General features: G+C 42.4%; 1 protein-coding gene across 2 annotated transcripts in view; it reads right to left on the bottom strand.

Annotated features, from left to right (window-relative positions):
- Positions 1-25,075, bottom strand: part of LOC121549961 (partitioning defective 3 homolog) — a 439,443-nt gene that overhangs the window by 75,811 nt on the left and 338,557 nt on the right. For both annotated transcript variants that reach the window (XM_045206775.1, XM_045206776.1), the window contains exon 15: positions 20,656-20,842. In XM_045206775.1, the coding sequence (XP_045062710.1) occupies positions 20,656-20,842 (187 nt within the window). The remainder of the gene's footprint in view (positions 1-20,655; positions 20,843-25,075) is intronic.

Genomic DNA, 25,075 nt, shown 5'->3' with positions numbered 1-25,075 from the left:
AAAGTAGCTAAGATAAAACATTCAATGTAGCCAAAGATTATAGGGTTCCCTAGGAAACACTCATCAACACTTTGGTTCCTACCCTGTCACAATAACGCCTCCCTGGCATTTTCATTCGTTGTCATGTCAAACACTGTATTCAAAGTGCCCACTACTATATTCTAACTATAGAATTTGAATAATCATTCTATTTCCATGATTCCAACAGTTCACCTAAGTGTTTAGCTCTAAATCACAAGTCAAATTGCAATTATACAATTTGGTAAAAAATAAGGCCTAGATTGTTTGCCGATATCGTGCAGCTCTACGTGGCGGTGTTGAAATGATCTCAAATGAGCGCAGGAAATGCAGAAATGTATGGAAATTCAGAAAATTATTTTGGGTTGAAGTTGAATTGAACAGTATAAAACAATCAGAATACAGAAAGACCCATTGAATTCACTTAGAATGTATGTGTTGCCACCCTAGGGTCACGCACTACTCATAAAGCAAATGTGGAACTTTTATTATTCAAAAACATAAAATACCATCCAATCCAAAATACCATCCAACCATCCAATAAAATACCGTCCAATAAAAAAAAAAAAAAACTGTGATATGATATTTTGGCCATATCGCCCAGCCCCAATATGAACATGGAGGTTTGGACCATGTATGATTTAGGAACTTCTATTGAGAAATGGGAGGCCATGTATTGCTACCTTGAAGTCCTACCAAGGGGCATGAAATTAAGTACAAACTACAAGAACAAAATCTGTTCATACATTGACAGAGGAAAATGGAAAATGTAATTAAATGCGTCTCCTAATCATTATCTGACCAAACAAGGATGAAAAGATCATGTTGGAGGGAAGAACTCTGTAACTTGATAGAGATTTAACTAGGTATGTTAACCGTGATACAAAACTACAGTATATTAGTGTTATTCCCCCTGAAGAAGTCTATATATATATCTATATATGGTCCTCTGTAGCTCAGCTGGTAGAGCACGGCGCTTGTAACGCCAAGGTAGTGGGTTCGATCCCCGGGACCACTCATACACAAAAAAATGTATGCACGCATGACTGTAAGTCGCTTTGGATAAAAGCGTCTGCTAAATGGCTTATTATATATGTGTCCCAAATGGCACCCTATTTCCTATATAGTGCACTACTTTTTTTAATGGTAAAAAACATCACTATTTTTGGTCAAAAGTAGTGCACTGTAGGGAATAGGGTGCCATTTGAGCCATGTCTGTGTCCTAGTTCTGGTATTCTGCCCATTCCATTTGGATAAAACAGTACCTCTCCTTCTACCATTCTAAAGCAGCAGCATTTAAAAGCCATTTCACCCATTCTGAACAGCATAGCTCGACTCGCCGTTCAAAGCCTCCTCATCCAAAATTAACTAGCACAGAGGATTGCTTAGAGGCAAACCCAAGTCCTTAACTTGCATTTTACATCTCGTACTCTTCCCTTTCAGAGGAAGTTAAATGTGTCAAACTACATGTCGGCCGCGTTTTTAAAGAATCTCTACGCTCCCGTTTTACCCCTGTGGCTCCAGATCTCTTATTTCCCCTCTCTCTCCCTCTTTGGCTCTCTCTCCCTCCCACTCTCTCTCTTTTCGCTCTTTCTCCCTCTTTCCATCTATTTTCCTCTTCTAAAATCTGTCAATTTCTCTGAAGGGTCATGTGGTAGTGTCTCTTCTGTGCCAGACGATGCAAAGGCCTAGTTTGGACATCTGGATACTGTGTGTCAAACGTGGGGAGAGGTGAAGAGTGATGCCCAGTGTGAAGTGTGTGACGTGTGTGTGTGTGTCTTGAGAGGGGCCTCCTGGAGCCTGCTTGGGCCTCACCACCTCAGTGGTCCGACGCCACAGTTCACTGCATGACTGCTCCCGATGTCAGACGGCACCAAGTTGCTTTCAATCACATCACACACACGTTGTGTACTGTAGGTCTGGCCAATACCTGTCTACGCTGCACACCACTGGCCTTCTAGAGCCGACCTGTCAACCAATGGACCTGTCAACCAATCAACTGGATGAAAAACCTACTGTATTCTCTCAAGACTTTCAGCGGTGTTTGCTTCAAGGAGATACATTTCAGACAGAACAAGAAACTCTTTATCATGTTTGTGATTTGTATTGGCACTAGCTTGTATGTTTGCTGATAAGATAAGACTAAACACAGTGTGCATCATGGGACTTTAGATAGTTCCAGGAAGTTTTATTTTCGTAACTGTAATTGTTATTGTTTAAATGGCACTTGGATTTTGACCTCTTATTTTGATTCAATACACATTGTGCTGCCTGGCTGGGAGTCATGTAATGTTGCTCACCATAGACAAGACAAGGCTCTGTGGGAGCCGACACATGATTTATGTTGACTTATTGGCAAGGGGAAGAGTTCTTTCAGAGGAGGATAACAACAAGGAGAAAGGTCTACTTATACTCTTCTCCTCTATGTTCTTTACCCTCCCCTTCGCTCTCTCCCTCCGTCTTTAGATTCTCTATTTAGCTTTCTCTCTCTTTCTAACAAGCTCTCTCTCTTACACACACATATACACACACACTCTCTGTCTCTCTAGCTTTCTCTTGCTCCCCCCACCTGGTTCTCTCTCTCTCTCTCTCTCTAGCTTTCTCTTGCTCCCCCCACCTGGCTCTCTCGCTCTCTTTCGCTTCTCTTGCTCCCCCCTCCTGTCTCTATCTCCCTGTGAGTTCTATCTAGTGGCACACATAATATTTCAGCATCAACAATCACAGAGGAGCTGGTAGCTGGAACACCTGTGATTTGCAGCAATCTTTTCTGCCCATAATGAAGCCAGGGAGGAGCAGAGCGGGAGCAATTAAGATGTCTTTGTCTGTTTGTCTGACGACTCTCTCTCTCTCTCTCTCTCTCTCTCTCTCTCTCTCTCTCTCTCTCTCATTTTCCCTCCGTTTTGTGTTTGTGTGCTTTAATTGAGTTTGGGTGGAGTGACTTTTCCACTCGAGTGAATGGAACAGGAGGGAACAGTGGGGGTTGAGATAGGAGGGGGTTGATGTGTGTAAGGTTTGTGTGTGTGCATGCGTGTAGAGGAGAGGGGGTGTTGGCAGAGTGCCCACAGAGATTCACCACACACAAACAGACACACAGCGGGGGAAACGGCAGCATGTATGACACGATGTGAGTCCTGGTTAATATTCATATTCATAAACCAAGAGGGGACTGTTAGCATTTAAGGAAGACATAGACCGTAATTAAAACAGTCAGACACACACACACACACACACAAAGGGGAAGCAGGGAGGGCTGTTTACACTGATGTCAGCAAGTTATACTGATAACCGTATGGACAAAAACATACACATACTTAGAGAACACTTAAGATAGTTACACTCAAAGAAATGCTGGGTTAAAAACAAACCCAACCTGTTGGTTCATTTAGTTGGGTTATTGATCTATGATCCAACAGGTCAGCTCAGAAGACTGGAGGCGTGGCATAGTATGGGCGTGGCTTTCAGATAGTTATTTTTGGCCACCCATGAGAGTAAATGTTATTCCGGTTCATCAATTATTATTAATTATACATGAAAATATGACATTTGCAAAAATATTTCAGGGATATTTTTATTTGCAGTGTAGAAACATAACATGATGAACAGGAATGACATTTACTCTCTAGGGTGGCCAAAAATACCTATCTGAAAGCCACACCCCCAATAGGTCACACATCCTGAAAATAACCAATGGATTACATAAAATACCCATCTGCTGGGTCAACCCAGCATGAAAGTGAATAAAAACCCAATCCATGTTTGGGTAATCCAAAGGTGTGGCCTATTGGGGGCATGGCTTTCGGATCATTCTTTTTGGCCACCCATGAGAATAAATGTAATTCATGTTCATCATGTTAAGTTTCTATTTTCCTTCAATATTTTTGCACATTACACATTTTAATATAATATTTATAACATTATTTAAATATTATAACAAAGTGGTAACTATCCCAACATTGGGATTTGCATAGGCATAAAGTGGAACTGACAGCGTTTTAGCAACATAAAATCGTATTAAAATCTGTTCATATACACCCCCAGGAAGAGTATGACACAACATCTTTACATTTTCTGACAAGGGAGCACTTAGATATGGTCATTTTGATGTTTTCATACATTTATAGAATGTTTGGGAATGACGTATAGTAAGGCATTTGTGAAAATTTTATAGAGAGTGGGAAAGCGCCCACTGCAGTAGACACTGCAGTAAATAAAACATATGTCTTATCCAGGACCGGAGTCTACGCAGACTGGTGCGTCATAGCCAATCAAAGCTAAAGTAGGCCTATATGCAAGTAAGCCATTTGCCACACGGGCCTGCCATCATTCACTTTGAACTGGACTGTGTGTTTACAGGCAGTAGCAACAGCGCGACTTCAGATCATTAGAACGCATTCTCCAAAAGCCACAAAATACTCCAAAAGCCATATTTTTACAAATATGCAAATACCACCGGAGTCCTCGTATATTTGGGAACTTGATCAAACAACCATGAAAAGGTAGGCTCTCTCTCCCTCAGTTGCCTATGCACATCAACAAGATCAACAACTAATGCTAGCAAGAGTGAGATGAGCTAAAATCGAATGAGGGAACATTAGATAAACCCTCTCAAACCTTTTCAACTAGTTGGCCGTCAAAATTGCACTGATAAACAATAAGGAATAGTAGCCTGCTCGTCTTTCTGCAGCTTGCCTGACAATACTTGTTTGTTCTAACCCACGTTTTGACAACTGAATGGGAACTTGCCTGCCTGCCCGCCCATTTGATCAATGCCAAATACATTTGATTGACAACTAAGATATATGCTAACATTTCTTGATAGCTAACCAAATGACACCTGCACCTCTAGCAGTAGCCACCGAAAAATTATATGAGCGGGAAAAGTCGGTACTTACCCTCTCCTCCAATGACATGACATCCTCCCAGCAGCTAGCTAGCTAGCTAACGTTAGGCTCTGTATTTTTAGCTTGCTAAATGAATAGCTAGCTACATCAAAATATATGCTAGCCCAGGGGTGTCAAACTTAATCAGCGCACGGGCCATATTGAAAAAACAACGAAATTGTGGGCCAGATATAGCCTTATTTGTTTTTACAAAAAAACTTGCAACTGCAACCCACCTGGCCATTGCAAAAATATGGCCCTTTATAATGTCCACTTAAGACCGTAATATAATAATAAGTATTCACACCCCTTGACTTTTTCCACATTTTGTTGTGTTACAGCCTGAATTTAAAATTGATTACATTTCGATTTTTTGTCACTGGCCTACACACAATACCCCATAATGTCAAAGTGGAATTATGTTTTTGAAATCTTTACAAATGTATTAAAAATGAAAAGCTGAAATGTCTTTAGTCAATAAGTATTCAACCCATTTGTTATGGCAAGCCTAAATAAGTTCAGGAGTAAAAATATGCTTAACAAGTCACATAATAAGTTGCATGGATTCAAAAAATAAAATAAAAAATACTGACATTGAATATCCCATTGAGCATGGTGAAGTTATTACACTTTGGATGGTGTATCAATACACCCAGTCACTATGCACAGTGAGGGAAAAAAGTATTTGATCCCCTGCTGATTTTGTATGTTTGCCCACTGACAAAGAAATGATCAGTCTATAATTTTAATGGTAGGTTTATTTAAACAGTGAGAGACAGAATAACAACAACAAAATCCAGAAAAACGCATGTCAAAAATGCATTTTAATGAGGGAAATAAGTATTTGACCCCCTCTCGATCAGAAAGATTTCTGGCTCCCAGGTGTCTTTTATACAGGTAACGAGCTGAGATTAGGAGCACACTCTTAAAGGGAGTATAAAATACACCTGTCCAAAGAAGCAATCAATCAATCAGACTCCAAACTCTCCACCATGGCCAAGACCAAAGAGCTCTCCAAGGATGTCAGGGACAAGATTGTAGACCTACACAAGGCTGGAATTGGCTACAAGGCCATCGCCAAGCAGCTTGGTGAGAAGGTGACAACAGTTGGTGCGATTATTCACAAATGGAAGAAACACAAAATAACTGTCAATCTACCTCGGCCTGGGGCTCCATGCAAGATCTCTCCTTGTGGAGTTGCAATGATCATGAGAACGGTGAGGAATCAGCCCAGAATTACATGGGAGGATCTTGTCAATGATCTCAAGGCAGCTGGGACCATAGTCACCAAGAAAACAATTGGTAACACACTACACCGTGAAGGACTGAAATCCTGCAGCGCCCGCAAGGTCCCCCTGCTCAAGAAAGCACATATACAGGCCCGTCTGAAGTTTGCCAATGAACATCTGAATGATTCAGAGGAGAACTGGGTGAAAGTGTTGTGGTCAGATGAGACCAAAATCGAGCTCTTTGGCCTCAACTCAACTCGCCGTGTTTGGAGGAGGAGGAATGCTGCCTATGACCCCAAGAACACCATCCCCACCGTCAAACATGGAGGTGGAAACATTATGCTTTGGGGGTGTTTTTCTGCTAAGGGGACAGGACAACTTCACCGCATCAAAGGGACGATGGACGGGGCCATGTACCGTCAAATATTGGGTGAGAACCTCCTTCCCTCAGCCAGGGCATTGAAAATGGGTCGTGGATGGGTATTCCAGCATGACAATGACCCAAAACACACGGCCAAGGCAACAAAGGAGTGGCTCAAGAAGAAGCACATTAAGGTCCTGGAATGGCCTAGCCAGTCTCCAGACCTTAATCCCACAGAAAATCTGTGGAGGGAGCTGAAGGTTCGAGTTGCCAAACGTCAGCCTCAAAACCTTAATGACTTGGAGAAGATCTGCAAAGAGGAGTGGGACAAAATCCCTCCTGAGATGTGTGCAAACCTGGTGGCCAACTACAAGAAACGTCTGACCTCTGTGATTGCCAACAAGGGTTTTGCCCTAAGTACTAAGTCATGTTTTGCAGAGGGGTGAAATACTTATTACCCTCATTAAAATGCAAATCAATTTATAACATTTTTGACATGCATTTTTCTGGATTTTTTTTATTTTTATTCTGTCTCTCACTGTTCAAATAAACCTACCATTAACATTATAGACTGATCATGTCTTTGTCAGTGGGCAAATGTACAAAATCAGCAGGGGATCAAATACTTTTTTCCCTCACTGTACCTTCCTAACCCAGTTGCCGGAGAGGAAGGAAACCGCTCAGGGATTTTACCATGAGGCCAATGGTGACTTTAAAACATTTACAGAGTTTAATGGCTGTGATAGGAAAAAACTGAGGATGGATCAACAACATTGCAGTTACTCCAGAATACTAACCTAATTGACAGAGTGAACAGAAGGAAGCCTGTACAGAATACAAATATTCCAAAACATGCATCCTGTTCGCAACAAGGCACTAAAGTAAAACTGCAAAAAATGTGGCAAAGCACTTAACTGAATACAAAGTGTTATGTTTGGGGCAAATCCAATACAACACATTACTGAGTACCACTCTGTCACGATCGTCGGGTACAGAGGACCAAGGCGCAGCGTGAAAAGTGAACATATTTATTAAAGAATGATGATAACACGAACAAAACAACAAACAATAACGTGACGTCCTCGGTCTAACACAAACCACACTGGAACAAGATCCCACAACCACTGTGGGAAAACAGGCTGTCTAAATATGGTTCCCAATCAGAGACAACCAGCAACAGCTGACACTCGTTGCCTCTGATTGAGAACCATTCTGGCCAACATAGAAATACAACAACTAGAAACGAAAAACAAATGAAAACTCACACCCTGGCTCAACATACTAGAGTCCCCAGAGCCAGGGCGTGACAGTACCCCCAAAGGCGCGGACTCCGACCGCGCCAACCAAACACCACAGGAGGGACCGGGTGGGCACTCCGCCTTGTCTGCGGATCCGGCTCGGGCATGATCCCCACTCCCTCTCTAACCCCCCAAAGTACCCCCTGGTCCGGTCTGGCCCTGCTGACCGGAGCTGGACTGCACTCTGGTGGAGCGGATTGCTCTAGCTCCGGCGTGAAGCAGCTGACCCGGCCGAACCAGGCACCGGTGGAACAGGCACGGGCTGTGCCGGATTGACGACGCACACCACTGGCTTGGTGTGGGGGAGCAGGAATGGGCCGAGCCGGGCTGACGGAAACGCACTCCCTGACTTGCGCGGGAGCAGGAGCGGGCCGGACCGGTTGACGGAGCGCACCACTGACTTGGTGCGGGAGCAGGAGCGGGCCGGACCGGGCTGACGATGCACACCATAGGCTTGGTGCGTGGAGCAGGAACAGGCCGGGCCGGGCTGACGACGCGCACCACAGGCTCGATGCGAGGAACAGGAACAGGCCGGACCGTACTGGGGACACACACCACTGGCCCTACGCAGGGATCAGGAACGGGCCGGACCGGACTGGTAACACACCCCAGTACCTCTCGCCGTGCCTCTACACTTTCCCTCTCCTCTGTGACCAGTGGCCCCCTTAACCTGGCGGCCTCCTCTGCAACCCCGCTGGACCGCTCTATAGCGGCCTCCTGCTGCCCCGTCGTCCACGGCGTGAGCCCCCCCTAAAAATGTTCTGGGGGTCTCTCCTCCCCGTGGGCCAGGCCCAGCCGAGGTTGATGTCCTTTAGTGATACCTCTGGCGCTGGCTCCTGGACACGCTGCTTGGTCCAGTGTTGGTGGGATCTTCTGTCACGATCGTCGGGTACAGAGGACCAAGGCGCAGCGTGAAAAGTGAACATATTTATTAAAGAATGATGATAACACGAACAAAACAACAAACGATAACGTGACGTCCTCGGTCTAACACAAACCACACTGGAACAAGATCCCACAACCACTGTGGGAAAACAGGCTGTCTAAATATGGTTCCCAATCAGAGACAACCAGCAACAGCTGACACTCGTTGCCTCTGATTGAGAACCATTCTGGCCAACATAGAAATACAACAACTAGAAACGAAAAACAAATGAAAACTCACACCCTGGCTCAACATACTAGAGTCCCCAGAGCCAGGGCGTGACACACTCTCCATATTTTCAAGCATCTACTTAAATCTACTTGAAAATGTATGTCAAGACCTGAAAATGGTTGCCTAGCAATGATCAATAAATAATTTGACAGAGCTTGAAGAATTAAGAAAAGAATAATGGGCAAATGTTGCACAATCCAGGTGTGGAAAACTCTTAAGAGTCTTACCCAGAAAGATTCACAGCTGTAATCACTGCCAAAGGTGCTTCTACAAAGTATTGACCCAGGGGTGTGAATACTTATGTAAATAAGATATTTCTGTATTTCATTTTCAAAAAAATTGCTACAATTTCACACACTAAAAATCTTCTTTGTCATTATGGGGTATTGTGTGTAGATGGGTGAGAGAATAAATCGATTTAATCCATTTTTAATTCAGTCTGTAACACAACAAAGTGTGGAATAAGTCAAGGGGTATGAATACTTTCTGAAGGCACTGTATATAGCATTTTAACATATTAAGACATAATATTTGTCCAGCCTTCGCTGCTATGCTTGCAGATGTACATAATATGCTGCGACCCTAATCAAAGAGTATTTAATAACACCAAATAACAACAACGTAGCTATAGGATGTTGTAACATTTAAACTTAAAACACTGCATGGATCACTGGTGCGGTTGAATGCAGCATTGCTGTATGGTGCACTCAAAATGTATTGTAGTTAAGTAGCCAGCCTAGGCTACTGCTCAAATGTTGCTGTAATAGGCCTACATGTTTCTCCTTTGCATGGTGTTTTGTTGCAGGTTTAGTTTTTTTGGTTATTTATTGTCAAGCTTTAAAAACCGAAGCCAAACTGCAACATTTTAGTAACTTACTTTAGCTAGGACTGTGGCATGTGTCTGTACACTTTCCCTCCGCTGTGCACTATAAATGGGACACATGAAAGCAGCACAATTGAAGTGGAATTCACCAATGCGAGCACATCAGGCTGTACTTTCATAAAGTACATGACTCAACGGTTGACTCATTTATACTCGCTTGTGTGTCCAATTCGGCCCACGGGCCTTGTGTTTGACACGTGCGCTAGACTATTAGCCACCTTATTACTGACTTGTTGTCATTGTCTTTGCTAGTTTGATTGTATAGCCATTTTCAGCCTTAGTTATATTCATCTGATTTTGTAAAAAAATCAAATTACTCATTGAAACTGAAACAGTGCATCCCAAATGGGTGGAGGCAGCAAACAATGTACCAGGCCAGCTGTGACTTATAACCTGATAGCAATGGACTACCAAGAAATGTATTGCTGAATTATATTAATCATGCATTGAACTGCATCCATCTATTCTGCCAACAATGCCTTACTGTACGTCATTGAATTTTGAGTGAAATATAACTTTTTTTTTTTAAACCTCTTAAAAAGTTGGTTTTGTATCATAAACTGGGAATATGATATATTTGACTGATATTATGATTGTCTGTGTGTTTCATATCTGCAAAGTAGTTCAAACGCTGTTGTGTTAGCCGTATTAAAGCTGCAATATACGTCATCCTGAGGGAAAAAAGTATTTGATCCCCTGCTGATTTTGTACGTTTGCCCACTGACAAAAACATGATCAGTCTATAATTTTAATGGTAGGTTTATTTGAACAGTGAGAGACAGAATAACAACAAAAAAATCCAGAAAAAAGCATGTCAAAAATGTTATAAATTGATTTGCATTTAGATGAGGGAAATAAGTATTTGACCCCTCTGCAAAACATTACTTAGTACTTGGTGGCAAAACCCTTGTTGGCAATCACAGAGGTCAGTAGTTTCTTGTAGATGGCCACCAGGTTTGCACACATCTCAGGAGGGATTTTGTTCCACTCCTCTTTGCAGATCTTCTCCAAGTCATTAAGGTTTCGAGGATGACGTTTGGCAACTCGAACCTTCAGCTCCCTCCACATATTTTCTATGAGATTAAGGTCTGGAGACTGGCTAGGCCACTCCAGGACCTTAATGTGCCTCTTCTTGAGCCACTCCTTTGTTGCCTTGGCCGTGTGTTTTGGGTCATTGTCATGCTGGAATACCCATCCACGACCCATTTTCAATGCCCTGGCTGAGGGAAGGAGGTTCTCACACAAGATTTGACGGTACATGGCCCCGTCCATCGTCCCTTTGATGTGGTGAAGTTATCCTGTGCCCTTAGCAGAAAAACACCCCCAAAGCATAATGTTTCCACCTCCATGTTTGACGGTGGGGATGGTGTTCTTGGGGTCATAGGCAGCATTCCTCCTCCTGCAAACACGGCGAGTTGAGTTGATGCCAAAGAGTTCGATTTTGGTCTCATCTGACCACAACACTTTCACCCAGTTATCTTCTGAATCATTCAGATGTTCATTGGCACACTTCAGACGGGCCTGTATATGTGCTTTCTTGAGCAGGGGGACCTTGCGGGCGCTGCAGGATTTCAGTCCTTCACGGCATAGTGTGTTACCAATTGTTTTCTTGGTGACTATGGTCCCAGCTGCCTTGAGATCATTGACAAGATCCTCCCGCGTAGTTCTGGGCTGATTCCTCACCGTTCTCATGATCATTGCAACTCCACGAGGTGAGATCTTGCATGGAGCCCCAGGCCGAGGGAGATTGACAGTTATTTTGTGTTTCTTCCATTTGCGAATAATCGCACCAACTGTTGTCACCTTCTCACCAAGCTGCTTGGCGATGGTCTTGTAGCCCATTCCAGCCTTGTGTAGGTCTACAATCTTGTCCCTGACATCCTTGGAGAGCTCTTTGGTCTTGGCCATGGTGGAGAGTTTGGAATCTGATTGATTGATTGATTGCTTCTGTGGACAGGTGTCTTTTATACAGGTAACAAACTGAGATTAGGAGCACTCCCTTTAAGAGTGTGCTCCTAATCTCAGCTCGTTACCTGTATAAAAGACACCCGGGAGCCAGACATCTTTCTGATTGAGAGGGGGTCAAATACTTATTTCCCTCATTAAAATGCAAATCAATTTATAGCATTTTTTATATGCGTTTTTCTGGATTTTTTTGTTGTTATTCTGTCTCTCACTGTTCAAATAAACCTACCATTAAAATTATAAACTGATCATTTCTTTGTCAGTGGGCAAACATACAAAATCAGCAGGGGATCAAATACTTTTTTCCCTCACTGTATAACTTTTTGGGCCACCCGACCAAATCCACATAGAAATGTGAGTTATAGATCTGTCATTCTAATTGAACACACGTCTAAGAAGCGGTAGATATGTTCTATGTGTGCTATTTCTATTCTTCCTTTTCTTTATGTTTTGTTTTTGTGTCTTTTACTTTCGACGGTACAATGATTCTCTACACTATACTTTCTTGTTTAGTCATAAACTTAAATTAGGCTAACTATTAGAATTTTTGTAAACAAGGAAATGGCGGAGCGATTTCTGCATAATCCATCTTTAAAGCTACAAAAGTGTCAGTGCTCAACCTTAACATGTGTTGTCAATATAACACAACAGATTAACCTGGATTACATTTACTCTCACAGGTGGCCAAAAATAAGTATCTGAACACCACACCCCTAGTCTTCTGATCTGACCCGGTGAATCATAGTTCAATAACCCAGCATCAACAACCCAATTTAAAGAAAACAATGGGTTGTTTGTGACCCAACTGGCTGTGTCAAAATAACCCAACATGTTCTGGTCAATATTTACCCAAATTGGGTTGTTTTTAACCCAGCACTTTTTAGTGTAGGCCTACATCACTAGCACCGGTACTAAATATCTTCAACAAAAGTGTAAAGGAGGTTGTTTTTGTGTTCTGTGGTTCAGCTATCTTTCCTGTCCATTAATTTCCACTTTGTATGTTAATATGTGGTATGTGTACCTAGCAATACACGTGGGTAGAATTATGTGTGTGTGTGTGTGTGTTTGTGTGTGCGCATATTTTGTGAGTAAGCTTCTCCTAGTCCGTCAGACTGTCAGAGCTGTCCCAGGAATTTTGTCTCCACCTGTGACATCTCATAAAGGCAGCGGGAAACAGTCTACTGCTCTCACTCTTTCTCTCAATCTCATTACTTCCCACTCTCCACCCCCTTTCTCCCTTCCTCTCTTTCACCTGAGGACAAACCCAGGAGTTAATCAGAGTTGACTGTTCTCCTGCACCATGTCAATTAAATCCACCACTGGTGCATCCATACTATGAAGACAACCCCACCGCTGCTCAGCTCAGAGCACTCCTAGTGGTGAAATTGTGGAACTGACTGACTATACCCATCTCAGATCACTCTCACTCTACTCCTCTCTCTGAGGCTGAGTCTGTCTCCAGCTGAGCACACATCCGCTCTCTCCAGGCAAGACACCCATGATATAAGTCAGTATATCCATGTCTGAGGATGTCGGGAGATGACGTGGAAACCAGCCACTAGGGGCAACAGTGAGTGCTGTTACCATCAAGAAGGTTTCAGCGTAGTGGACAGGGATGTTGGATGGGTGTAAGCATCTGCCTCTGGTCCCAAAGGTTGCATGTTCGAATCTAGCGATATTAAAGTTGTTTTTGATATTTTAGTTTTGAGCCTATCCTAAACCTTAATCCTTACCTTAACCATTCAGAGTTAATGCCTAGCCTTAAGAATTTGGCGTTAACACCTAACCTTAAGAATTTGGAGGTAATTCCTAAACATAACCCAAATCTTAAAAATGTGGAGTTAAAGGGCCTCCCAAATGGCACAGCGGTCTAAGGCACTGCATCGCAGTGTTGCAGTGTCACTACAGCCTGTGGTTAGATCCCAGGCTGTGTCACAACCAGCTGTGACCGGGAGTCCCATAGGGTGGCACACAATTGGCCCAGCGTCGTCCGGGTTAGGGGATGGTTTGGCCGGGTGGGCTATACTTGGCTCATTGCGCTCTAGAGACTCCTTGTGGAGGGCCGGGCGCCTGCAGGCTGACTCTGATCGTCAGTTGAACGGTGTTTCCGGGTTAAGCGAGCAGGTGTTAAGAAGCGTGGCTTGGTGGGTCATGTTTCGAAAGACGCGTGACTCGACCTTCGCCTCTCCCGAGCCCGTTGGGGAGTTGCAGCGATGAGACAAGATCGTAATCATGAAAAAGGGGTTAAAAATTAAAAATATAGATTACAAAAAAGTGGAGTTATTGTTGAAACTTAACCTTAAACACTTCAAAATTTGACGTTTGAGGAACATGGATGAATGTCTAATTCTGATGTGAGACTGTGAGAGCTTGTCGCTCTCTCTCCTGCCCATTGTATAGCAATTAAATATAATTCAAAAGGCTTTATTTACATGGAAAGTGTTAACATATAAAGTTTCAAACTTATATATACATATTGAATCAGCCTGTCTCTCCCTCTCAATATATTCCCTCTCCCAATCATTACTCCTTCTCTTCTTCTCTCTCCCTCTCCTTCTGTCTTCACCTGTCTCAGTAGAGATGGGGCTCTGCTCTGTCTCTCTGTGTCTCTGAGTCTCCTGACTGTTCAAAGGGGTAGGTGATTACCCCTTCAAAGATAGTGAGGCATGCGTCAGATCAAAGCAGCGTAATGTAACAGAGAGAGAAAAGCCATTCAGATCTACATCCAGCCCACACATCCTTCTCTTCTCTTCTCTTCACTCATTACACCATTTCTCTCACCAGCCTGGTCTCATAGACTAGACGTAACATAGTAAATGTAAATCCGGGATACAAAAATTAGTATGATATGTTACGTTTGGTATGGTTACATAAGGCATATGGTTACTTAAGGCAAAAACGAAAGTAGGGTTGTTGATTGGGGTGGATGGGTGGGCGTATAACGCAAAGTCTAGCAACCCAAAGGTTGTGAATTCGATTCTCATCACAGAAAACTTTTAGCTAATTAGTAACTTTTCAATTACTTACTACTTTTTAGCTACTTTGCATGTTAGCTAACCCTTCCCCTAACCCTAACCCTTTTAGCTAACTCCTAAACTTAACTCTAACCTTAACTCCTAACCCTAACCCCTAGCCTAGCTAATGTTAGCCAGCTAACTAACATTAGCCACCTAGCAACCTAGTTGGAATTCGTAACATATCATATTTTTTGCAAATCCGTAACATTATGTATATTTTGCAAATTCAGAACATATAATACTTATTGTAATCGTAACATAACATATGAAATGGGTGATGGACATCCACAGATTAATACATACCATTTGAAATGTAATATATCATACTAAATGGGATGTCTCAGATTTACGTACATAATAATACACAATGCTCTGAGACCAGGTTGCTCTCACACACAGCCCTTCTTTAGGGGGCAGTGCAGCCTTGTGAAGGTGGAAGTGATCCCGAGAATGTGGGTATTCAAATGAACTCTAGGTGAGCGAAGGAGGGCGAGAAAACTCTTCGTGATTAATGCTTGTACTATTTAATAGTGTAAGGGATATCAAACCAGGTGACACATTTGGGGAATACTACTACTACTCACACACACTCACACAAAGATAATTTGTCTCAATTTCTGTTTCGCTCCAGTCCAGCCGTGTGAATGATACTGTACTCAGGTGCTCCATCTATGCTGTGCTGTGGTGATATCTAGGCAGGGAGCTACCTTGGCTCTGCAGGCTAAGTAGTAATTGATAGTTTCTGAATCTCTCTACTGAATCTCCCTACTCTCTACTATCTCGCTACTCTCTACGTGGTCCTCTGTAGCTCAGCTGGTAGAGCACGGCGCTTGTAACGCCAAGGTAGTGGGTTCGATCCCCGGGACCACCCATACACAAAAATATATAATGTATGCACGCATGACTGTAAGTCGCTTTGGATAAAAGCGTCTGCTAAATGGCATATTATTATTATTATTATTATTGTGTAACACATGCACTAAACACACACACATACACACACACACACACACACGTGCACATATAGTAGTTACCACAGTGCCAACAGATGAGCTCTGCTGTACTACTCCACCTCACTCTAACTCTGTAAAGTGAGCATTGTATGAACAGTGTTAACTCAACTTGCAGCTCAATGAGGAGAACTAGGTGAGGCTGCTGTGTGAGAGAAAAGGAGACGAGGGGAGGAGAGAAGTGAAGTGACTTAGACAGAGAGAGATACATTGAAATTGAAATTGAATTGAGAGAGAGCGAGAGAGAGACAGAAGAGAGGTGGAGAGAGAGTTAGAGAAAGAGAGATAGAGAGCGAGAGAGCGAGAGAGAGCGAGAACATAAATGCAGCTTCAAAGGAAAAACACCTTTGTTTGGCACTTTGTATACAAGCAATTTTCAGTTACTGTTTCGCAGACGCTGTTCCCTCACACAACGGGGGGTTGTGACTCCTGTTAAGATGTGGTACGACAAACAAGAACACTGAACAGCTCTTTCTGTTTGGAAAGGAAAGCTCAATGAAGTGTAGGAAAATTCTATGATGAAAGATAAATATTGATGTAGTTTGGAGGATGGAAAGGACAGAAAAATGAAGCAGATAAATCACTTTCACAGTAAATGTTACAGGTATTGGGTGTTGTTAGAAACGAAAGGTGGACTAAGGACAACTTTTGTAATGTGCAGTGTCCTTTTCTCACCCGATTTGGCCTGAAGTGACAATACTAACCTGTCATATCTTTAATGGTTCTCTGGCCATAGAGGTTTTCCCATCAGTTGTTTCATAATTGTGAGGCATTATTGCAAGAGCAAAAGCACACATCTATGAGTCAGAGTCGACAGGCCATTTTTCAATTTAATTTTTCAATGGAAATTCACAATCATTCTATCAGAGAATTATGAAAATAGACATCCATTAATGTCTACTTCAAAAGGCTAAACGTTTACTACAACTCAACATGCTAAAAGTACATGTTTTCTACATAGCCTTATTACAAACTCTGTGAGCGTTTCAATTGGGCTGGGGGGTAAGAAGGTCCCTGGCCCCAGACGAGCCAGAGGGGCATGGTAGTGGATGTAAATTACTAAAATGGCAGCGCAGGCCCACCCTGACATGCACCCCCATTACATTGAGGATCTGTCCCAAATGGTACATTTTTGACCAGGGCCCTGGTCATGAATAGCACACAATATAGGAAATAGTGTGCCATTTGGGAAGCAGCCTAAGCCTCTGTAGACGGCCTAAAACGACCCACTTTGGTTCCAGTAACAGGGTGGTAGAGTAGCTAATCTGGAAAGTAATAACAAGCATCCATCTCCTTTGACATCTGCTTAGAGAATGGAACGTAAAGGGGGAACATAGGCCCGTAGTTCATTTCAAGAGCTACTACCACATTACGAGGGATTGCAGGTGCCCCTGTAACTGCTCTCCAATACAGTTGATCATAGTTTATGTGTAGGAGATCAAAACGTTTACCAAACATATGCATCATGTTGAACTAACGTCAACTTAAACATGTTCCTATAATTCACAGTTCGTTCAGGCTTCCATTCCTGTACCTTCCTGTGCTCTCCACCACCACACATTCCATTCACATTAGCAAGGCTGTCCCATAGTATCAGAGCAGATTTATTTTAATAAATGGCTCCATACCTAGTACTGTAAATCATTGAGAAATAAGGAACTAGTATGTGTTATTACAAATCATTAAGTATGAAATGTACGAAAATGAATGCTCTCACTAAGTCGCTCTGGATAAGAGCGTCTGCTAAATTACAAAAATTACTCAAATGTAAACGTAAATGTAAGCCTGTTTGGCTTTTGATATTATATTGTGATTGAGGAGGGGGGAGAGAGGTAAAAGGAATGGAGGTTATGGGTTATGACTGTGTCTGTCGTGGATCGTCGTGTGCACTATTTTCTATTTATGTTTTCTGGGAGTCTTTTGGCTGGTACAATTTCAATCCCTTGTTTTCAGTAGAAACTATACAGCTGTAATAATAGGAGAGAGCTCAATCCACCCACAACATGTTCCTGCAACGCAAACAGAAACAAAAGACACACACACACACAAACACACACATACAAGACACAAAACTAGATTGCTCCTGCATCTCTTGGAAAACTAGGTCGCTGTATTAATGTGTCTCGTGTGAGATGGGGTTTTCTTTGCCTGCAAAACAACCATTTATCAGCTCACACTATGACCATGTTTGAGCAAAATGAAGGAAAATACTGACTATAAGGTTTTCTACAGGGGTAAAGGTAGTGCCATTATGTATGCACTAATGTGTGTAACCCTGGCGCTGTGTGGTGCAGAGCTAGGGCTGGAGAGATGGGGAAACAGATCTAATACGGGCGGAGGTGAGACTTTCACAGCTCCACACAATGCATATTCAATGATTACAGGGCCTGGTTGGATGTGGCATGCAGCTTAATTAAAAAGTAACAATTCCAAGAAACTGGAGTCCTGGCTGACCCAGATCCTACAGTCTCAGCACCGCTATTACCATGTTAAGATGTGTGCGCGTGCACGTGTCAGAGAGAGAGAGTCTTCTGTCAGTCAGTGTGTGTGTGTGTGTGTGTGTGTGTGTGTGTGTGTGTGTGTGTGTGTGTGTGTGTGTGCGCGTATTTGAGCAGCTGTGGGACTGTGGAGGGAGTGTGTGAGAATGTGTGTGTGGCGTGCGTACTAGGCTTCTGATATATGAATAATTCAAAATAACCCAAGGCAGTGCTACACTGCACACTTATGGTCTGTGTGTGTGTGTGTGTGCCTGCATTCGTGCATTCGTGCATACTCGCGTGAGAGATCGAGATAGAGAGAGAAAGGAAAGAGAGCGTGTGAGAAATCTTGAGCGTGTGCTGTGGCCCTAATCCACAACGACAAACCTCAGACATCACATGACCAACAGACATGCAAACTAAAGCTACTAATTCATAATCAATCTGAGAGAGAGAGAGAGAGAGAGAGAGAGAGAGAGAGAGAGAGAGAGAGAGAGAGAGAGAGAGAGAGAGAGAGAGAGAGAGAGAGAGAGAGAGAGAGAGAGAGAGAGAGAGAGAGAGAGAGAGAGAGAGAGAGAGAGAGCGATGAAGGGGAACCATGGAGGGGAAATATGGAGGTATGTCTCTTGGGGGATTAAAATAAAAATACTAAAAACAGACAGAGAGAGAGATTGACCAGGCTTCTCCTTCCTTCCAGCAGAATGGAATCTCTGACTAATAGAATAACCCTTCCCTGCTAGTCAATCACTGTGTTGCTGTACTGTCCAATAGCATATTGCGATATGTTTGATATGACCTTGCCTGACCAATCCAGATAAAGGAAAGAAAAGCCAAACATCTGTCATGGACAGTCAGAAAATAGGATATTATACTTAAATGTAGGGTTGCAAAGGGAGGGTATATTACTGGAAACTTTTTAAGTTTACCAGTAAACTACCATAATTTTGGTAACTTTCAAGGATTATATGTAATTTATTACAAGACATCTATCTAGTGGCCCTTTTGGCTAATTCAGATTATCACAGATATCTGCAATTACAGTACATCTTTCCCTCTGAGTGGTCTAATCACAAGTACAATATATAAAATAATAAAATAAGTTTAATTTAAAAAATAGAATGACAAAGCTGTAAAACATGATCCTAAATGCTGTAAAACATCATCCTAAATATAAACCATCAATGTAGTGAATACCATTGGTTTTTAATATGAGGGTTTCAGCATGAAATATGTTTTGACCCACTTTTTTTTTTTTTTACTATGTCAATTTCTTTGTTGTGAAAAAAGTCAATAGTTGGGAGAGTTGCAGAGTTAATTGAAAATAATGCCATTGTTGATTAGATACTTTTTTTCATTAATTAGGCTATTTTCTCTTGAACTATATGGTCTATCCACTAACAACTCATGGACAATATGGACATATATATAAAAAATGAATAATATAAATGCATTTTTTTTGTTTTTCGTTATTCAAGTATAAATTACCAAAGTTACCATATATTGCTATAGATTACCTGTTAATTACTGAATATTCTGGTAACTTTGGTAAATTACCAGTAGCTTTGCAAACCTACTTAAATGCCACCACAATTCTTGTAATCAATAAATACCATTCATGTTTCTATTGGTAAGATGCAGGTTTCTATACAGAAGCATTATAAATACCTACAGTGTCTACAGTGAGCCAGAAACACTGGAGCACAATTTCCCTCAAAAACTGCAGAATCACTTGGTATGGCACCATTGAATTGAGTGTACGGTCCCAGAGGACTCATGGCCCCTGCCTGTCATTGGGCTGCTGAGCTCCTGGTTCCATATTTAATACTAGCTGCTCAAGCCGTACTAGAGGGCTAAACCAGGGGGAAGTGTGAGACACCCTGGGGAAGGAAGAGGACTGGCTACGACCCCAGAGAGATGTTTCACTCAACCATCTTCCATATTTCTCCTAGGTCACATCCATTATTAAACACTCACACAGGCAAACAGGTGCACACACGCACGCACGTACGCACGCACACAGACACACAGTCATGGAGGCATGCACACGTGAGCACACACACACAGACACACAAGGCCATGTGCACACACCCATGCACGCACACACTCAACACAGGCACACGGCCCTGTGCAGGCACATGCACACAGACACTTGACTACACTAAAGGAATAGTGTCAGATATCATTTTCTCATGCCCTAACGCTCCCCACATATTAAATGTTCCATAACACACGGAATCTAGTCACAAAGGGCCTCTTTAAAGAACATCATGATATCAATAATTCAACCAGACAGTGGGTGCTACAGCCAAAAAGTAAAGAAAACCTTGCTGAGGTGTAAAATGGAAAATCTCTTTCTCTCACCACTCGTTTTGGTTTGACATGTCCTGGGCCCAAGTCACCGGGTTATCTGCAGCAAAGCCCACGTCATCGTGGGAGCTGGAGGATGATTGGTCAGACAGGTGGGCGGGGACCACAGGTGGCCGATCATCTTCGATCATGACGGTGTCGTCCTGGGGCATGTTCACAGTCGGAGACAGCTGGTAGTTACCTGTGTGTGACCAGAGTGAAGGAGAGAGGAGGGAGTACATTAGACATGCACTGTTTCAGTTCCGCTGAACAGAGCTATTTAGCGAAGTTACACCAACATTAATCAAGGGAATTAGTTCACATTAGGGATATTATAGTACGATGCCATGGAACCAGACATTTCGTACTTCCAAAAGACCTGGGTTAGTTCTCCCTTTTCAGTATTCCATCTCACATGAGAAAAGCCATTATTCTAGACAGAAAACAAGTGTCCCAGTCCCATCGTGTTATTATGATCCAGTCAGGGCACACACACATACACACACACCCACATGCACACACACACAGTGATCTGTATTCTCCCAGGCCGAGCTAAGGCTTCCCTGTGCTGCAGAGGAGAGTAGAGAGGTCACTTATCAGTTCATCTCAGAGTCAGGATCAGCGGTGCAATCTACAGCCTAACCACCACTCACTGAGCAGGAGGATATCCATTTCCTGGAGAAGAGCCATTACAATTCACCAACAGAGGCTTGGTCCGAAATGGCACCCTATTCCCTACAAAGTGTGTTACTTTTTACCTTGAGACTATGACCCAAGGTAGTTCACTAGGGAATAGGATATCACTTCAGACGTAGCCATATAGTCAGGCAGATATAACAAAAAAATAACAAAACCAGAACTACACATATGCTTACCATTATAATAAAGCATTTGAGAGGGGGAAAAAAACACAAAATCCTTGACTTCCTATGTATGTTGTGGAAAGTACATTTATTTCCATTATCAGAGTCATTTAGCAAATTTAGCAGCTTAGGAGCAATTTCAGGTAATTACAGGCGGCGGGGAAGGGGAAATATTTACCCTGTCCCTCTCCCAACAATACTCTGAAATGTATTTTATTACATCGTGCCTCAACAAATGACAAATGGATTTCACAGAAATGAATTACAACTTGCAATGACGGTTTAAATTATGTTCTCTGAATCTCATTTGGCTAAAAGTGAGTTCTGGTGAATTTCACAGAAGATTCATTTATAATACCTGTCTCATAGGGGATTGCTTCTCAGTTGCCTCTTTTTTCAAGACTCTTTTAATCATAGCGTTCATACAACACCGAAAAGTCAAAGTAGTTTTTAACATGTTTAGCTGTTTTTAATACAACCCAGGTGTAAAGCCTTGTCTGTTGGATAGGAGGGACCACCACCGGTCAAAATGGTGGTATAATTGAATTCTCTGTGTAATTCAGGTCTAGGAGTTAACCCCGGGCGTCAGATATGGGCAGTTAGTTAGACTTAACAGGAACTAATCAAATCAGCCTGGGAATTAATGCCAAGGTGATTAACACTACACCGAACGACCCCTTCATTTCTTAAACGGAAGAATCTGCATCTTCCAGTAAGGAGGAAGGAGTGTGTCTCTGGGTAGGTGTGTGTGTTCATCTGTTCATTAAGGTTTGAGGATGAAGTGTGCTTTAGGGAGATAAGCCAGTCAACCTTTTCATTCTTTAAATATGATATCATCTTTATATAGCTTCCACCCGGTTACTCAACCCTGCACCTTAGAGGCTGCTGCCCTATGTACATAGACATGGAATCACTGGTCATTTAAATAATGGAACACTAGTCACTTTAATAATGTTTACATACTGTATTCTATTCTACTGTATTTTAGTCAATGCCACACCGACATTGCTCGTCCTAATATTTATATATTTCTTAATTCTTTTACTTTTAGATTTGTGTGTATTGTTGTGAATTGTTAGATACTACTGCACTGTTGGAGCTAGGAACACAAGCATTTCACTACACCCGCAATAACATCTGCTAAATATATGTATGTGACCAATACAATTTGATTGGATATATTTGTATTGTTGTAGATCAGTGTGCAACACAGAGCAGACACAGAGAATCCCGCTTCACTAAACATCATATTGATTAAAAAACACACATAGAACAAAGAAGATGTTCCTGTCCAAGTCAGTATTACCCATTCTGTCCCATCTGTCTTTTCTCAAGGCCTAGTAAAGGTAAGGTGCTCCACCCTTGCTGTTACAACCACTGCAGGATGCCAGCCTCACAGTTTCATTACTCTAGTCTATAAGAGTCTATCCCCAAAGCACAACACACATTACCCCATGTCACGCCTCACTTCCCTACCCTCTAATGGAGGAGTTTGTTACCACCACCTTGCATCATCACTTGAAAGATCCACTCTTAATAACAAGTACAGACATGTCTGAATTGGAGAAAGAGTGTGTTCTTCAAAAATACCTTTATCTAATTATGTCTATTACAGACAGACATATTCCACTACCTCTCAGTCTCACGTCAGAATTAGACATTCATCAGAAATCTTAAGGTTAGGAATTTAACTCTGAATGGTTAAGGTAAGGGTTAAGGTTTGGGATAGGCTTAAAACAAAAATCTCAAAAACAACTTTCTATCAAACGTGCAACTTTTGGAATCAGCGGCAGATGTTTGCGCCCATCCACCATCCCTGTCAACAACGCCATAGCAAAACCGAAACCTACTTGAGGGTAACATCGCTCAATGTTGCCCCTAGTGCCAATTTCCACTTAATCTCCCGACGTCATCAGACATGGATGGATGACTGACTTGTATCACGGGTGACCTGGCTGCATATTCACATATGTTTGCGCACATACACGATACCACACGTGCACAAATATGCATTTGCAACACACACACACACACTCTCTCTCTTTTACTACTTCCCTTACATTTCAGGCAAAACAACCTTTTTATAATGCGTTCCAGTTTTGCCTTCATGGTATTTACAGAGCAGCACAGTTCACAGAGAATGCGGTTTTAATTGAATGCATGGCCATGCTTCCTCCTCCTCTGCATGAAACAATTCCATCCAGCACCTTTTGACACGAGTGCTGAGCTCTCCAGATGAGGAGTATTTAGTGGCATTCTGTTTCCTTCTGGTAAACACATGCCGAGCAGTGGACAGGTAGCCAGGACGACACAGACCCAACGACCGGCACTTTGAAAGGTGAGAATATTTAACAGGGAAACGCAGCGACGGCTTTACTGCTTTCGTCGTCTAGATAATTAGCATGAGAGGAAAATGACAAATTACATTCCTTCTACCTGTTGCTGCAGAGACAAGGACCGCCCCTGTGAATAATTACAGCTACCACGTTAACAATGAGGAAAGAAAAAGCAATCGCCTCAGAGTGGATAGGTAGTTAATGAGTGAAAAAGTCTTCGTATTTCCTAAAATAGGCTGAGAAAGAGGAACATTGAGGGAGAGGAAAACGAACATAAAAGAAAAGAGAAACGTGTACCAAGAGCAGGCACTTAACTGCCACTGTCTGTGGTGTCTTGTTAATTTATAATGAGCAATAACAGCATGGGCCTAACACATGCAGTACTTAACGCCTGGGTCGTGTTCATTAGCCACCAAACAGAAGAAAATGGGCTAAAAGAGGAAGGGACTTAATGACTTATAAATCCAATAAGAAAGCTCATTTTTATTTTCATTTTCAAACTGCTTTGCTACGTTATTCCATAATGAATATGACCCTATACTGCCATCTTTTTAACCAGCGTCCTCACAGCTGGGAGCTCTGGGGTAAGAAGCTGGCACATCACTTCCTGCTGAAGTGTGTATGTGTGTGTGTGTGTGTGTGTGTGTGTGTGTGTGTGTGTGTGTGTGTGTGTGTGTGTGTCACTATAGAAGGGCAGTGGGTGGTGGGAGGTGTTAGTTAGCGTAGTGACAGATCACTGAGACACTTCCTCTGCCACTTCCTCTACCTTAGCCAGTCAGTGTCAGAGCACAGAGCAGGAGGGAACAGAGGCCACAGGGAGGCCTGAAGGCTAGGAGGGAGGGGACATTCAGCAGTAATAGTAACTATGGCTCATATGATAAGATTTTTTTCCACTTTTAGTCCTTAATGTTGGTGCCAAATTACATTAAACATGCTCTTTTGATTACCTGACATGAGCATATTTTTAGAGTTTGCCTTTTAAACTACTTGGATAAGACATTGTTACTAGAATGGGATTACTGTTATTCTGTTATTAATTGGCAGGGTTCCTTCCTTACCGCAATTATATGTTACTTACTGATCCACTAATGCATAAAATATTGAAGTTATGGCCAAGAAACGCCAGAGCCAACTCTCTATCCGGGCCAAAACAATGTGCATGAGACTCACACAACAAACAACATCAGCTAACCAAACACAGAATGCTTTTGTTTTGAGGAGTTCAGGAACCAGAAA

The sequence above is a fragment of the Coregonus clupeaformis genome, chromosome 23, assembly GCF_020615455.1.
Source record: "Coregonus clupeaformis isolate EN_2021a chromosome 23, ASM2061545v1, whole genome shotgun sequence".
NCBI lineage: Eukaryota > Metazoa > Chordata > Actinopteri > Salmoniformes > Salmonidae > Coregonus > Coregonus clupeaformis.
This window is presented reverse-complemented; position numbering and strand designations above follow the sequence as displayed.